This window comes from Chelonoidis abingdonii, chromosome 16 (assembly GCF_003597395.2).
Source record: "Chelonoidis abingdonii isolate Lonesome George chromosome 16, CheloAbing_2.0, whole genome shotgun sequence".
In the NCBI taxonomy this organism is placed as follows: domain Eukaryota; kingdom Metazoa; phylum Chordata; order Testudines; family Testudinidae; genus Chelonoidis; species Chelonoidis abingdonii.
In genome coordinates, this window is record NC_133784.1 from 15,238,043 (window position 1) to 15,254,101 (window position 16,059).

General features: G+C 44.0%; 2 protein-coding genes across 11 annotated transcripts in view; one reads left to right on the forward strand and one right to left on the reverse strand.

Annotated features, from left to right (window-relative positions):
* SEC24C (SEC24 homolog C, COPII coat complex component) overlaps positions 1–16,059 on the reverse strand; it is a 647,635-nt gene that overhangs the window by 467,919 nt on the left and 163,657 nt on the right. The gene's annotated exons all lie outside the window — the stretch shown is intronic.
* Positions 15,004–16,059, forward strand: part of PPP3CB (protein phosphatase 3 catalytic subunit beta) — a 102,009-nt gene continuing 100,953 nt past the window's right edge. For 9 of the 10 annotated variants that reach the window (XR_004372097.2, XR_004372096.2, XR_004372095.2 and 6 more), the window contains exon 1: positions 15,004–15,254. Coding sequence is in view for 6 of the 10 variants with exons in the window: in XM_032768706.2 (XP_032624597.1) it covers positions 15,188–15,254 (67 nt within the window). In the remaining 4 variants the exon portion in view is untranslated. The remainder of the gene's footprint in view (positions 15,255–16,059) is intronic. The other variant, XM_032768708.2, reaches the window with a different exon arrangement.

Below are 16,059 nucleotides of genomic sequence, written 5' to 3' on the forward strand. Positions count from 1 at the left end.
ATCAGTTTGTTGATCAAGCTTTTATCAATCAAATATAATGGGACTGTCAATGAAAAATAATTCTGAACATTGGAATTAAGAAATGTATACTACTGCTTAATTACTGAAAATTACCTTTCTAAACAATAATGTGTAGCCACCAGATCTCTCTCTCACAAGCTCGCGTGCACACGCGCACAGAATTTCAAGAGAAATTAGTAGGTAATGCCAAGTAACCTGCAATCCTATCTTTAAAGTAACTTGAGTGTATAGTAAACTATCTAAATGTTACAACAATAGTGTGCTTTTTAGTTTGACTTATAACCAAGTAATTCAAGCTTCTTTCTCTTGTCTGATAGCAGTTGGGTTTGTGCGGTGTCACAAATAATGTGCTATCTGAAAAAAATCTCTAGGTTCTGTTTGCTGTAGATCTACACGTCTTTCACCTATTTTTCATTGCATGTAAACAGTTTGCTATTTAAACAGTGCTGCGCAGAAATAGTGTAATAAGTTTTCCAGCCTCAGTACTCGTAACCATGTATTGACTGAAAATTACTTCCAGACAGGTAGAGTTAAACGTGTTAGTCAAACACAAGTTCATAACACATAACTAAGTTACAATTTTGATAACTCCGATACATGCATTCTTTTTTGCATTGAACAAAATATTTCATTTGACCTAAAATGAAATGTTTAATTTTTATTTTGGGGGTTTTAAAGCAGTTTTTAATGTGGTGGGGGGGGGTTAAAATAAAATTGAGGGAAATTCCAAAAACAAAAAGTCTAAATGTTTTGTTTTGGAAGTGGAGAACTGAAACATTTTGACATTTCCAAAGTAGTAGTAGTAATAAAAAAATCAACCAAAATAATTTGCTGAAATTGATCCAAATTTGCTAATTTTTTTGGTCAATTCAAATCTATATTCTGGAGGAAAAAAATATTTGGTCAAAATTTTTTTGTCCAGCTTTCATACCTTTGTACATTGTTTAGAATACCTTGTTTTAAAAAAAACCACCACCACATCATCATGGTTCAAGTCTTGTAGCAAGAAAGCTCTCTCAAGTGTCCAGAAGGCTGTAAATACACTGGACCCCCGCTAGAATGCGGGATTTGGGATCCATATGCGGTACCGCGTTAATGTGGGGACCACATAAAAATGAATTGCAATTAAAGTAATTAAATTTGGGATCCGTGGCCGCAGCCGTGTTGTATGTGAATTCGTGCTATATAGACGCACATTCTAGTGAGGGTCCAGTGTAGTCTGAAGTCTCTGCCTCTAATCCTTTTCTTTACAGAAGGTTAATTTCTTGTAAAAGAGTTTGATTTCTATAATCTCAACACTACCAAATTTGATAACACTAAACCCTCATTTCATAGTTAAATGTAAATTGATTCATGGGGGGGAATTTAAACAAATTCACCAGGACTTTGTAGCTAACAGGCTAGTTGTGTTTCAACCTGGAAACCGCCTGCGTCTGCTGGATGTGGATTTCAGGTCTACAGTCTACCAATATACATAATGTTATTCATGAAACACAATGATGAATGTAACATAACCTAAGGGGAGGAAATAAAGAGCACATAGACAAATGGGGGACAGTTACCTGGGAAGTCTTTCTGAGAGAGCCCTATGGGTAATGGCAAATGAAACCTGAGCTCCTTGCTGTGTAGTGCTGTTAAAGGGAAATATATACAAAATGCTATTTCTGCTGCTAGCCTTGGATATATTAACGAGGGAGATGATAATGCCACTGTTCATAGTTCTGCTTATCTTGAATACTGTCTCAGTTCCAGTCCCCCTGCTTAGGGAGACTGTTGAAAAACGAGAGAAAATACAAAGAAGGATAACAAACATCTGAATCAGGGCCAGCTGCAGGCACCAGCAAAGGAAGCAGGTGCCTGGGGCAGCCAACAGAAAGGGGCTGCAATGAGTCCGTTGTCGGGGCGGCACATCCGGATCGGCGGTGGCAGCTCTTTGGTGGCAACTTAATCGGCCCGCTCCGGATCGGCAGCAATTCTGCAGCAGGTCCTTCACTGTCTTGCTCCTCGGTGGCACTTTGGCGGCAACTCGATTGTGGTGTTTTTGTTTGGTTTTTTTGCCGCTTGAGGCGGCAAAAAAGCTGAAGCTGGCACAGATTGGAGTGAACTAAATTTGTGTAGTGAAATGAAGAGGAGATCCGGGGGTGAGAGGATCACAGTCTATTAATACTTTGTAGGTAGCAAGATAAATTAAGGAAGAGAATTGCTTAGTCTCAGATGGTAGGAGGATCAATGCCTGAGGCTGGAAAAGTTTGAACTAGATATTAGGGGGAGAAAGGGAAGAACGCTGATGTAAGCAGAGTCAGGATGAGCTCTACCCTGACATCTGGGGGTGAATTATGGGGAGTGTGGAAAGAATCTCAGGGAGTGTGGAAAGAATCTCAGGGAGTGTGGAAAGGAATTCCAGGTATTTGGATTGGCACACCCAACCCACCTAGCATAAGCCCACGGCAGCCTGGGATGGTTATTCTGACAGCTGGGATCCCCAATTTCTTTGTTGTTGGGGCAGGAGGAAAAAAAAGTGCTGTCACCCTAATTTTGTGAATGAGGAGCTATGAGACTGCTTTATGACAGAAATTACTCAACCTAAATTAAGTAGTACTTGCTAGACAAGGGACATGGGTTCCCAGTGAATTGAGAGAGGTTGGGGACTGGAGTGTGTACCTGATGGTATAGGCCCCTTGTGAGGGCCTGGAACACCAATTGCACATCCTTCTCTCTCCATTGTTAAAGAGTAGAGCTAATTTTGATTCCATTAGGAGTCCATCTAGAGACTGCTGAGCTGAATTCATGTTGGGCCAATGGTGCACCAGCACCAGGGCTCCCCTACTAAGAGCTGAAATCACTAAAAGAGCTGAGCTGAGATCACTGAGTGCTGTGTTAACTAGTGGGGGAGCCTGAAGACTTATCGCTAAGAGGCTGGCAGAGCGGAGCAGTTTGCAGCATGTTGGAGCAGCCCATGAAACAATGAGCTGAGTGGAGTGGTTTACAGGGATGGCTGGAGTGGCTCACGGGTCGGCTGGCGGAGCGGCACAGCTGGTGTAGTGGAGCTGGTCGTGGTGAAGGCTGCAGCAGAACTCCACGGAGAGGCGGAGCAGTTGGCCCTGGCCCACGTAAGGTGCCCATTAACACTCTGTGTGGGCTTCCCCTCCCCCCATTTCCACCCAGGCTGCGGGGGGGAGGGGGAGTAAAATTCTGCAGATAAACTTTTGAATTCTGGGGTGGCACTGGCCAGAGACTTTTGGGTTATTGGACTTTGGGGTGATTGCACTTAAGACCCTAAGGGGGGAAGGACATTGCCAGACGTACTTGGAGGTGGGGGTTTTTTGCTTATGGTTTGTGTTATAATCCTGTTTGTGGTATTTCTCCAATGTGATGCCACATTGTTTCCCTCCATTATTAAAAGGATTTTGCTACACTCAGACTCCGTGCTTGCGAGTGGGGAAGTATTGCCTTCTAGAGGCGCCCGGGGGGGTGCTATGTAAGTGTCCCAGGTCACTGGGTGGGGGCTCGAGTCAGTTATGCATTGTGTTATTGAAATGGAACCCTTGGATACTGAACCCGGCTCTTGTTGCTGCCAACTCAGAGGGACAGAAGGGTTACACTTAAATCAGAGCAAGTGGGTAGTGTTATGAGCAGCCCCTGGAAGAGATTGTGGCACCATGCCTGCAGAGATTAGAGAGCAAAATTAGACCATGTCTGTCCTATGGGGACTGTAGTGGCACAGCTATGTCGACCTAACCCCACAGTGTAGAGGCAGTCTTCGGCAACTGAAGGGGGTTTTCCATTACTGTACAAACACCACCTCCCCAAGCAATGGTAGCTGGGCTGACAGAAGCATTCTTTCATTGACTTATCTGTGCCTACACTGCTGTTAGGTCAACACAGTTATGGCAGTCAGGGATGTGGATTTTTCACACAGGGCAGCTATGTTGACCTAAATTTTAAGCATAGGCCAAGCTTATGTGTGAGAGGGTGAAGTGAAAAGTCCTGCAAAACATGAGGGTCAGGCAACACAGCATGGACCAATCTGCTCTGATTATGATATGATGTGGAATGTGCTGCTTGCTTGATTAACTCATAATTGTATCCCATCTGGCAATAGGCTGTTTGTAGCAAACCAGAAGAGGTTTTGCTGTGAGTGGGATGAAGGGACATAGAGTGATAGGAAAGGAGGATGAAAGAAGGGATGCTATTCGAGGAAGGACTGCTAGGCAGAGATGGCGTTCACCTTTTGAGGAGGGGAAAGACCCTATTTGCACACAGGCTGGCTAACCTAGTGAGGAGGGATTTAAACTAGGTTTGACGGGGACAGGTGAGGAAAGCCCACAGGTAAGTGAGGAACATGAAGACCTGGGAGATGGGTCAGAAACAAGAGGGATCGTGGGCTATAATGGCAGAGAGAAAGGAGGGTCAGGGCAAAACTGGGAGGCAAGATCAAACCAGTATCTTAGATGCCTATATACAAATGCGAGAAGTATGGGTAATAAGCAGGAAGAACTGGAAGTGCTAATAAATAAATACAACTATGACATTGTTTGCATCACTGAAACTTGGTGGGATAATACACATGATTGGAATGTTGGTGTGGATGGGTATAGTTTGCTCAGGAAGGATAGACAGGGGAAAAAGGGAGGAGGTGTTGCCTTATATATTAAAAATGTACACACTTGGACTGAGGTGGAGATGGACATAGGAGACGGAAAGTGTTGAGAGTCTCTGGGTTAGGATAAAAGGGGTAAAAAACAAGGGTGATGTCATGCTAGGAGTCTACTACAGGCCACCTAACCCAGGTGGAAGAGGTGGATGAGGCTTTTTTTAAACAACTAAAAATCATCCAAAGCCCAAGATTTGGTGGTGATGGGGGACTTCAACTATCCAGATATATGTTGGGAAAATAACACCGTGGGGCACAGACTATCCAATAAGTTCTTGGACTGCATTGCAGACAACTTTTTATTTCAGAAGGTTGAAAAAGCTACTAGGGGGGAAGCTGTTCTAGACTTGATTTTAACAAATAGGGAGGAACTCGTTGAGAATTTGAAAGTAGAAGGAAGCTTGGGTGAAAGTGATCATGAAATCATAGAGTTTGCAATTCTAAGGAAGGTAGAAGGGAGTACAGCAAAATAGAGACAATGGATTTCAGGAAGGCGGATTTTGGTAAGCTCAGAGAGCTGATAGGTAAGGTCCCATGGGAATCAAGACTGAGGGGAAAAACAACTGAGGAGAGTTGGCAGTTTTTCAAAGGGACACTATTAAGGGCCCAAAAGCAAGCTATTCCGATGGGTAGGAAAAAGATAGAAAATGTGGCAAAGACCACCTTGGCTTAACCACGAGATCTTGCATGACCTACAAATAAAAAGGAGTCATATAAAAAATGGAAACTAGGTCAGATTACAAAGGATGAATATAGCAAATAACACGGGAATGCAGGGGCAAGATTAGAAAGGCAAAGGCACAAAATGAGCTCAAACTAGCTATGGGAATAAAGGGAAACAAGAAGACTTTTTATCAATACATTAGAAGCAAGAGGAAGACCAAGGACAGGGTAGGCCCACTGCTCAGTGAGGAGGGAGAAACAGTAACAGGAAACTTGGAAATGGCAGAGATGCTTAATGACTTCTTTGTTTCGGTCTTCACTGAGAAGTCTGAAGGAATGTCTAACATAGTGAATGCTTATGGGAAGGGGTAGGTTTAGAAGATAAAAAAAAAAAGAGCAAGTTAAAAATCACTTAGAAAAGTTAGATGCCTGCAAGTCACCAGGCCTGATGAAATGCATCCTAGAATACTCAAGGAGTTAATAGAGGAGGTATCTGAGCCTCTAGCTATTATCTTTGGAAAGTCATGGGAGACGGGAGAGATTCCAGAAGACTGGAAAAGGGCAAATATAGTGCCCATCTATAAAAAGGGAAATAAAAACAACCCAGGAAACTACAGACCAGTTAGTTTAACTTCTGTGCCAGGGAAGATAATGGAGCAAGTAATTAAAGAAATCATCTGCAAACACTTGGAAGGTGGTAAGGTGATAGGGAATAGCCAGCATGGATTTGTAAAGAAAATCGTGTCAAACCAATCTGATAGCTTTCTTTGATAGGATAACGAGTCTTGTGGATAAGGGAGAAGCGGTGGATGTGGTATACCTAGACTTTAGTAAGGCATTTGATACGGTCTCGCATGATATCCTTATCGATAAACTAGGCAAATACAATTTAGATGGGGCTACTATAAGGTGGGTGCATAACTGGCTGGATAACCGTACTCAGAGAGTAGTTATTAATGGCTCCCAATCCTGCTGGAAAGGTATATAACAAGTGGGGTTCCGCAGGGGTCTGTTTTGGGACCGGCTCTGTTCAATATCTTCATCAACGACTTAGATGTTGGCATAGAAAGTACGCTTATTAAGTTTGCGACGATACCAAACTGGGAGGGATTGCAACTGCTTTGGAGGACAGGGTCAAAATTCAAAATGATCTGGACAAATTGGAGAAATGGTCTGAGGTAAACCGGATGAAGTTCAATAAAGACAAATGCAAAGTGCTCCACTTAGGAAGGAACAATCAGTTTCACACACATACAGAATGGGAAGAGACTGTCTAGGAAGGAGTATGGCAGAAAGAGATCTAGGGGTCATAGTGGACCACAAGCTAAATATGAGTCAACAGTGTGATACTGTTGCAAAAAAAGCAAACGTGATTCTGGGATGATGCATTAACAGGTGTGTTGTAAACAAGACACGAGAAGTCATTCTTCCGCTCTACTCTGCGCTGGTTAGGCCTCAACTGGAGTATTGTGTCCAGTTCTGGGCACCGCATTTCAAGAAAGATGTGGAGAAATTGGAGAGGGTCCAGAGAAGAGCAACAAGAATGATTAAAGGTCTTGAGAACATGACCTATGAAGGAAGGCTGAAAGAATTGGGTTTGTTTAGTTTGGAAAAGAGAAGACTGAGAGGGGACATGATAGCAGTTTTCAGGTATCTAAAAGGGTGTCATCAGGAGGAATCTCTGGAGATATTTAAGAGTAGGTTAGATAAATGTCTATCAGGGATGGTCTAGACAGTATTTGGTCCTGCCATGAGGGCAGGGGACTGGACTCGATGACCTCTCGAGGTCCCGTCCAGTCCTAGAGTCTATGATTCTATGAAAGAAGGGATAGAAATATGTGAATAACGCTGGGTGCAATAATTTCTGGTCAACCAAAACTTCATTTTTTCGCAAATAAACTGTGTGAATTTGAAGTGAGCTTGCTGAATAGTTTCAACTGAACTGTAAGAATAGAAGTGTGTCAGGAAATATCTAAATGAAACATTTCGCTTTGACCCAACTTGAAATGTTTCATTCTGGTTTCAGGCATTGTGAGAAAAGCAAAGGAGGTCTAGATTCTGACAAAAGCAAGGGGCAAGGGGAAGGAGGTCTCCTTTACTGCCATTAGCCTGGTGGTTGGGGCCCTGATCCAGGATGGGGAGACCTTAGTTCAATTCTATCCTCTGCCTAATAAGAAGGGATTGGAACATGAGTTCCCTAGCCACTGGACTCTGGGATGGGCTTCTTCAGTCTGTCCAGTTGAAACTATTCCACTTTTTGTAAATAGTCATTTGGACCATGGCTGTGAACTTGGGTCTCCTACATCCTAGGTGAATGCCCTAACTACCAGGCTACAGAGTTATTCTCTTTCCCTGGCCAATGACTGCTCAATTCACCACAAACTTCATTTTCAGTTCAACACGAAACAAACTTTTTTTGGATTTTTCACAGTTGCCACTGAACTGAAAAATCCATTATTCACCCAGCTCCCATCACAAAGCCTAAAGTCCTCCACATAGTAACATAACAGAGAACCACCTGGTGGGCAGCCAGACATTCCTCCTCCACACTGCTCTGCCAGCATGCCTCAGTCCTTACACAGAACTGAGGTGTGTAAGGAGTGTTCAGTCTCCATCCCTATTCATGTATTGATTTTTCTGATGAAAGTGCCAACAAGGGGGACCAGGTCACAGTGACAGTATTTTTGTGATGACAGAGAAACTGAACTGAGACAACATTTCCTGCTTTGCTGGGATGCGTCCCATAGGCATGGAGATTCTCATCTTGAGAAGTATTTCTCAGAAAGACCCTAGGTAGGAAAGAAAGGAGATTTCTTGCCCTTTGTTTGAGAGAATCTTTATACCTAAATAAAACAGCTGTGTAAGTATGTTCAAACCTGATGCAGCAATGTGAGTGTGTTAGCCAAACTGCCTCAAAAATTTAAGTTATAGCTCCTTCCACGACAATCTCTGATTGTTCTACCAGTGGGGCCACCATTCCCAGAAACTCAGTAAGCAGTGTTACAGGCAGGTCTTACAGAGATGCACTGGAATGGAAAGTTTCATTTTAGTCTTGCCTTCACAATATCACTCTCCTGTCTATCTCAGCTTCCCTTGTCAGACCTAGCTTGTCACTGTAAGGATTGCTCTGGGTATTTTGTCTCTTGGGATCTGGAATACATTTCTTTCTCTCTCTCTCTGTTTCACTTTTTTCCTCAAAGTTTTAAAAAGTCCTCTGTGGATAATTAGATGATTCTAGGACAGTAAAACTGGCACAAGTAATAGATACACAGATTTTAAAAGGACCAGTAAGATCATTAAGTAGCCTAATTTCCTGCATAAAGTGAGCTTTAGAATGTCACCAGACTGGCATTTAACCCAGCAACTTGTGATTGAATGATAAATTAAACCACATTTCTTATCCTGTGGAGAATATTAATTCCACAATCAGATGATTTGAGTAAATATTTAATAAACAAAATATATTTATGATTGTTTCCAGTACAGCAGGGGATGTCTCAGTCCGAGGGTCCTCTGATTAACATAATGCCCTTTCAGCTTACAAATGGCTGTCTGCACCTCACACACGCCATGCCTCTGCCTAGGGGCAGGAAAAGCTGAATCAATTGCATCCCAAATCTTCCTTCCCCACTGGCACAGGGTGGCGTGGATTGGCTTGATATACCCCAAACTTCTCTCAGGATCTTCAGTGGTGATAGAAGAGCGCATCTGTTGTTCAAATAATCATTTAACATTGAGTAAAGCAGAGGAGGGAAGATTCAGAGATAATTACAGACATTCTTAAAAATTACAAATCAAAGTTCACGGAATAAAATGGACATGTGGTGACAGCACTGAATAGGAAGTGAAACATGGCTTCTCAGTTTCTGGAAGAGTCTCAGAAGTTTTTCCATTTGCCTAGATCTAGGTGCCCAAAGTTTGTGGGAAGCAGGGCTGTGTTGACAACTTGTTAGGAGGGCAAGGCCACACACAAGTTGTGCAGTTAGGCCACATTTAGGCATGTTTTTGTATTCTTAAATTCACATAACTGCAATACCTGCTTGTGAGTGTAGACAAATTTTGTACTTTAGGGTCTAGAGTTAAAAAAATAAAATATCTGTTTTAATATCATTTTAATGAGTAGTTTATGTACCATGACTAAATTTGTCCTTTTAAAAAAGTGAGCTAAAATGGGCTTCTGTTCCAAACTCAGTGTTTCCTTCATTAATGTAATCCCTAATTTTTTGTCTACACCCATGTGCCTGTGCTTCTTGTGACAGGCAAGGCAATTTCCTGCAGTATCATGGACATATCTTACTAAATTCAGTTCAAGTATCTTAGGTATTAAAGATGGAAATATTTGTGTGTTATTATGAGATTGTTTGTGATGTCTGAAACTACGGGAAGTGTTATGAGCTTCAAAGGACTATTTGAAACCAAGACTGACGTTTTGAAGTTAAGTAGGTTTCCCACGAAATTTCTAGGAGGAGGAGTATACAAATACACTGACTCCAGTTTTGCAAAAACTCAGCCTTTTGAAGCTTTGTCCCAGGGAGTGGCACATTATCTTTTGTCTGCTGATCACCTGTTACATGAGGACAGATCAAAACTCCCCAAACTGTGTAAAGAAGGAACTGCAGATTCATGAGGGTTCTTGTTGTGATCTAACAGCTGTGATGAATTTGTAACCCCCAGAAAAACTTCTTGGTGAGTTTGAAGGACTGTTCCCTAGCCAGAGTCTTTGCTGGAGTCAGGGGGTGATGATCTCTGGTAAGCTTATTAGCATGCGTGTAGTATCTTTTATTGGTTTTTAATGTTTTCTCTCTAATGCTTTTACTTTAAGAATAAATGTGCTTGCCTAGAAAGAGCATAACTGTGACAATGGCACTGTTTACCATCTCAGAGGAGAAAAGTAAAGCTGTCTTATTTAGACAGTCTGACTTTGCTGGTGATCTCACAGTATAGGCAGGGAGCTGTGCAGCCTGGAAATATCCCAGGAGGGAAGGAGATTGATACATGTCTCTGCAAGAGAGACAGCGGCTGGGGAGCCAGAAGCCTGAGTCTGTGCCCTTCCTAGACCATAGAGGGGGAATACAAGTGCAGTTGCCTTGAACTGTGACACTTCTGTGTTTTAATCCAAATTGTTTGAATGCACCCAGTGCTAGATATGTGGGGTTGGTCAGCTTTGCCTTAGCCCTACAGTTATGAGCTTTATTTGGTCCTTGAATGGCACTTCAGAAGTCCCTGGGAGTCAATTTGGAGACAGTGTTTCCACCAAAACAGTCTGCAACGAGAGGCTAAGTATTGAGAGATTGGACTATATTCCATCTCTCTCTCATTCAGTTTCTGATACTGTGTCTATCAGAGACTTAAAAACAGCAAATAGTTTATGGAGGAAGGTGATTTTAAAAAATGGAAGAACTTTCTACTGCTCTGGAAGGGGCAATAATCCAGAAAAGAGCATAATATTTTTCATGGCAGTTTGTTGCAGCACTGCTTTGTTCTGGACAGCACATGACTTCATCTCTTATCAGCTGGCTGAAGATACCAGAAAGAGAGATTGACTCAGTGGAATTGTACTAGGGTGGACTTGACCCAGAGACAAGCTTTGACACGATCTGCAAAAAGAACAGGAGTACTTGTGGCATCTTAGAGACTAACCAATTTATTTGAGCATAAGCTTTCGTAAATGATCTGGAAAACAGGGCAAACAGTGGGGTGGCAAAATCTGCAGATGATACAAAACTATTCAAGATAGTTAAGTCCAAAGCTGACTGTGAGGAGTTACAAAGGGATCTCACAAAACTGGGTGACTGGGCAACAAAATAGCAGATAAAATTCAATGCTGACAAACGTAAAGTAATGCACATTGGAAAACATAAATCCAACTGTACATATAAAATGATGGGGTCTAAATTAGCTGTTACCGCTCAAGAAAGATCTTGGAGTCATTGTGGATAGTTCTCTGAAAACGTCCACTCAATGTGCAGCAGCAGTCTGAAAAGCAAACAAATATTGGGAATCATTAAGAAAGGGATAGATAAGAAGACAGAAAATGACCCTGGGGCGGTAGCCCACCTCATCAATCCTATTGACTCTGGCTGTTAGCTGCCCTCTCTATCAGGGCAGAGTGGCCTATATTGACTCTGGCTGATAGGCCACTTCACCCCAACGGGGAGGGCATTCATATTGACTCTGGCTATAAGGCCATCCTGCCCCAGCAGAATGGCAGCTGTATTGACTTTGGCCATTGATCCACACCACCCTGAGACCCAGAGTGGTCATGCAGACTTGGCTTCAGGGGTATAGCAACCCTTACGCCATCCCAAAAGAGGAGGGGATGCACATGGCCACTGACAGAGGAGAGCAGGGGGCCTGAACCCCAAAGAGCAAGCTGCTGAATCTACTGGTTGTATACAATGTTATTGTGTATACAAAAGTCATGTAAGGTCTTTTATGAAAGCTTGTAATGTTCTGAACTTGATGGTGGTTATGAGATATGTATGCAGACTATGATTATGAAGGGATGTATTTAGATGTCCCTTCTACTGCCATCAGTCCATGGAAAAATCATGAAGCAGGTCTTCAAGGAATCCATTTTGAAGCACTTGGAGGAGAGGAAGGTGATCAGGAACAGTCAGCATGGATTCACCAAGGGCAAGTCATGCATGACCAACCTGATTGCCTTCTGTGATGAGATAACTGGCTTTGTGAATATGGGGAAAGCGGTGGACGTGATATATTTTGACTTTAGCAAAGCTTTTGATATGGTTTCCCACAGTATTCTTGCCAGCAAGCAGAGCCATAACTAGCTATTTTTGTGCCTGAGGTAAGAATATAAAATTGCGCAACTCCCTGCTCATATAATTTCATAGTAGTTACTTTGCAAAAAAAAGAAAAATATGTAAATAAGAATAATAATGATAATAGAACATTTATTTAATCATAAGATCCACATACAAAATCAACTAATACGTATAAGGTATGCATCATAGTGCATCATAAACTGTCAGGGTCGAGGCTTGCAGCCTGGCGCAGGGGTCAGGCCTCACCTTGCAGCTGCACACTGGGGTCAGGGTCAGGGTCAGGGCTCACAGCCGCACACTGGGGTCAGGTTGGGGCTCGAAGCCACGTGCAAGGGTCCAGACTCACAGCCCGGGGTCGGGGCTTGCAGCCGCACACTGGGGGTCAGGTTGGGGCTCACAGCCCAGGGTAGAGGCTTGCAGCCACACTCTAGGGTCGGGGTTGGGGCTAACAGCCCAGTGCAGGGGTTGGGGCTCGCAACTTGCAGTTGTGTGCCGGGGTCGGTGCTCGCTACCCCCACATAACCAGGTCATGACCCCCTGAGGAACCCCCAGTTTGAGAACTAATGCTTTATAATTACTGTAGGGTGTATTCTATTTATTTTCCATTTATATTGTACATTTGGCATGTCGCAATGTGCATATTATGTGATTATAATTTTTCATAAAATAATAATTTAAAAACTTAATTTGTCTTTTTCTACACCCCCCAGCTTTGCTCGCCCGAGGTAAAGTGCCTCACTCGCCTCGTCCTTGTTACGGCACTGCCAGCAAGTTAAAGTAGTATGGATTGGATGAATGGACTATAAGGTGGATAGAAAGCTGGCTAGATCATTGGGCTCAACAGGTAGTGATCAATGGCCTGATGTCTAGTTGGCAACCAGTATCAAGTGGAGTGCCCCAGGGATCGGTTGCCCAGCAGAGGGCAATGAAAATGATCAGGGGGCTGGGGCACATGACTTAGAAGGAGAGGCTGAGGGAACTGGGTTCATTTAGTCTGCAGAAGAGAAGAGTGAGGGGGGATTTGATAGCAGTCTTCAGCTCCCTGAAGGGGTCTTCCAAAGAGGATGTAGCTAGGCTGTTCTCAGTGGTGGTAGATGATAGAACAAGGAGCAGTGGTCTCAAGTTGCAGTCTGGGAGGTCAAAGCAAGTTCCAGTTGGGGAGATCTAAGTTTTTCCTAATATTCAATCATTTCACTAGGAGGGTGATTAAGCACTGGAATGGGTTTCCTAGGGAGAGGGTGGAATCTCCATCCTTGGAGGATTTTAAGGCCCTGCTTGACTAAGCCCTGTCTGGGATGATTTAGCTGGGGTTCGTCCTGTTTTGAGCAGGGGGTTGGACTAGATGACCTCCTGAGGTCCCTTCCAACCCTAATCTTCTATGATTCTATGAAGATGTATGTAGAATATGCTCATGACTTCTTACAATTTGAAATACACCTCACTGCAGAGTGGGACTCCTCCCAAGCCAGATGTTTACAGAAAACCAGATGCAAGTAACAATCCATGGTACAGGTTTCAGAGAGGTAGCTGTGTTAGTCTGTATCAGCAAAAACAACGAGGAGTCCTTGTGGAACCTTAGAGACTAACAAATTTATTTGGGCATAAGCTTTTGTGGGCTAGAACCCACTTCATCAGATGCATGGAGTGGAAAATACAGGAGCAGGTATAAATATATAAAAAGATGTGAGTTGCCTTACCAAGTGTGAGATCAGCCTAACGAGACAAATCAATTAACAGCAGGATATGAAGGGAGGAAAAATAACTTTTGAAGTAGTAATGAGAGTGGCCCATTTCAGACGGTTGACAAGAAGGTGTGAGTAACAGTAGGGGGAAATCAGTATTGGGGAAATTAGGTTTAGGGTTTGTAATGACCCAACCATTCCGAGTCTTTATTCAGGCCTAATCTGATGGTGTCCACTTTGCAAATTAATTCCAGTTCTGCAGTTTCACGTTGGAGTCTGTTTTTGAAGTTTTTTTTGTTGAAGAATTGCCACTTCTAGGGCTGTTACTGAGCGACCAGGGAGACTGAAGTGTTCTCCCACTGATTTTTTTAATGTTATGATTCCTGATGTCAGATTTGTGTCCATTTATTCTTTTGCATAGAGACTGTCTGGTTTGGCCAATGTACATGGCAGAGGGGCATTGCTGGCACTTAAAGGTATATATCACATTGGTAAATGTGCAGGTAAACGAGCTCCGAGGAGAGCACTTCAATCTCCCTGGTCACTCTGTGCTATAGAAGGATAGCGTTATGGCCCCCCAAGGTGCCAGGGCAGGTAGTGACAGAACTCCTAATGGAGCTGGATCATCTCTCAAATGTCACAGGTCCTCAAAGATATTGAATGGAATTGCAATGTCTGTCACACACTCTTTTGGGGGCATGAGGCAGGAGACAGGAATTTTACCATGCTCTCTTAGCGATATCTGAAAGGGCGGAACTGAGCAGTTAAGATGCTGCACTACAATCTGGATGATCATGGAAGTCTCACACAGAAAGGCCTGCTCCAGTTCACCTAGCTGCAAAATGGGTACTTGATCCATCAGGTTAGGCTAATCCAAGGTGGTTTGATATGATTCTGGCCACGTCACTCCAATCTGTATCACTGACTACGAAACTGAGGTGCCTTAAGAGGTGTCTGCCTCATCAGCCATTAGCTCAAGGGAACTTTAACTTGGGCCATGCTGCGGGAGTAGCTGGAGGAAAACGTTTCCCACGCTCCCATACGGCCATGGTGTGGGAAGCTGGAGGGGGAGTTTTCATGCTCCCATACAGCCATGCTGCGGGAGTAGCGGGAAGGAGAGTTTTCCACGCTCCCTTACGGCCATGCTGCGGGAGTAGCGGGAAGGAGAGTTTTCCCACGCTCCCTTAGCCGCCAGTCGTGGGGTGGCGCGCGGTGCATGTCGGTCCCGAGGCGGACTGTCCCCTCGCTGTGGGGCGCTCGGAGTCTCGCTTGGCGCCATGTTCCTTTGGGCCGCTGCCGTCCGGGGTCTCTAGCTGCTGCGGCCCCCGCAGCCGGTAGAACCGCAGTCGCCGGCTGGGAGCAGAGCGCGGCCGCGCCCCGTCATGTCCGTCAAGGAGGGGAGCAAGGGGCCGCCGCCGGCTCACGGCACCAGCGACCGGGCCGTTAAGGGTGAGTCCCGTCAGCGCCGCGACAGGGCTGCGGGGCGTGGGGCGGGTGTGTGCGAGGGGTGGGGGCTGTGTGTGACGGGGGGGGTTGAGAGAAGGGCTGTATATGTGTGAGCATGGGGGCGGGGGCCAGGCATCAGTGTGTGGGTGCACCCAGCACACCCCCGTGTGTATGGTGGGGTGGATCTCTAGAGAGTACTCCGGAGGCTTGCGCACTGTAACAGGCTCCTCTGTGTGTGTGTGCGCATCGTCTCCTCCACATGAGAGTCTTGCAATGGTCTTTCGCTGTCTAAATAGCCAGTCCATTCTCTCCAGCGTGCACCGTGACAGAACAGAGGAGGAGGGAGCAGTTGCCTCTTTTGCTATTGGTCACTGCTTTCATGTTTCTAATTCTGATGGATTAGTGGCCAAAGTGCTGCAGGATGTGTACACCCTTTATTCAGGGTGCAGCAGGTCTGTTCTTTTAGTATTTTTACAAAAAACCCTCTTTTATAATAGCATTGTTTTAAAATAGTAGCAACACGCATAAATTGTGGATTTTCAGGAGAAGACTGAATGACTTATTAAGAACTTTTCCAGCTTCAATTTGCATGAATCATATAGAACAAGATTTTTATTTTATGTTCTTGTATGTTTGATAATTAAACTGTGTATTTAGCTGTGGTGGGGTTATTTATTTGAAGTGGCTAATTCTTTTGTTCTTGTACAATTTCTATAATTTAAGAGTTGCTGTTGTATGCAGCAATTTGTTTTGAACACTGGCATTGTTAGAAACACATTGTCTAAAATATGCTTTGGAAAGCAACTAC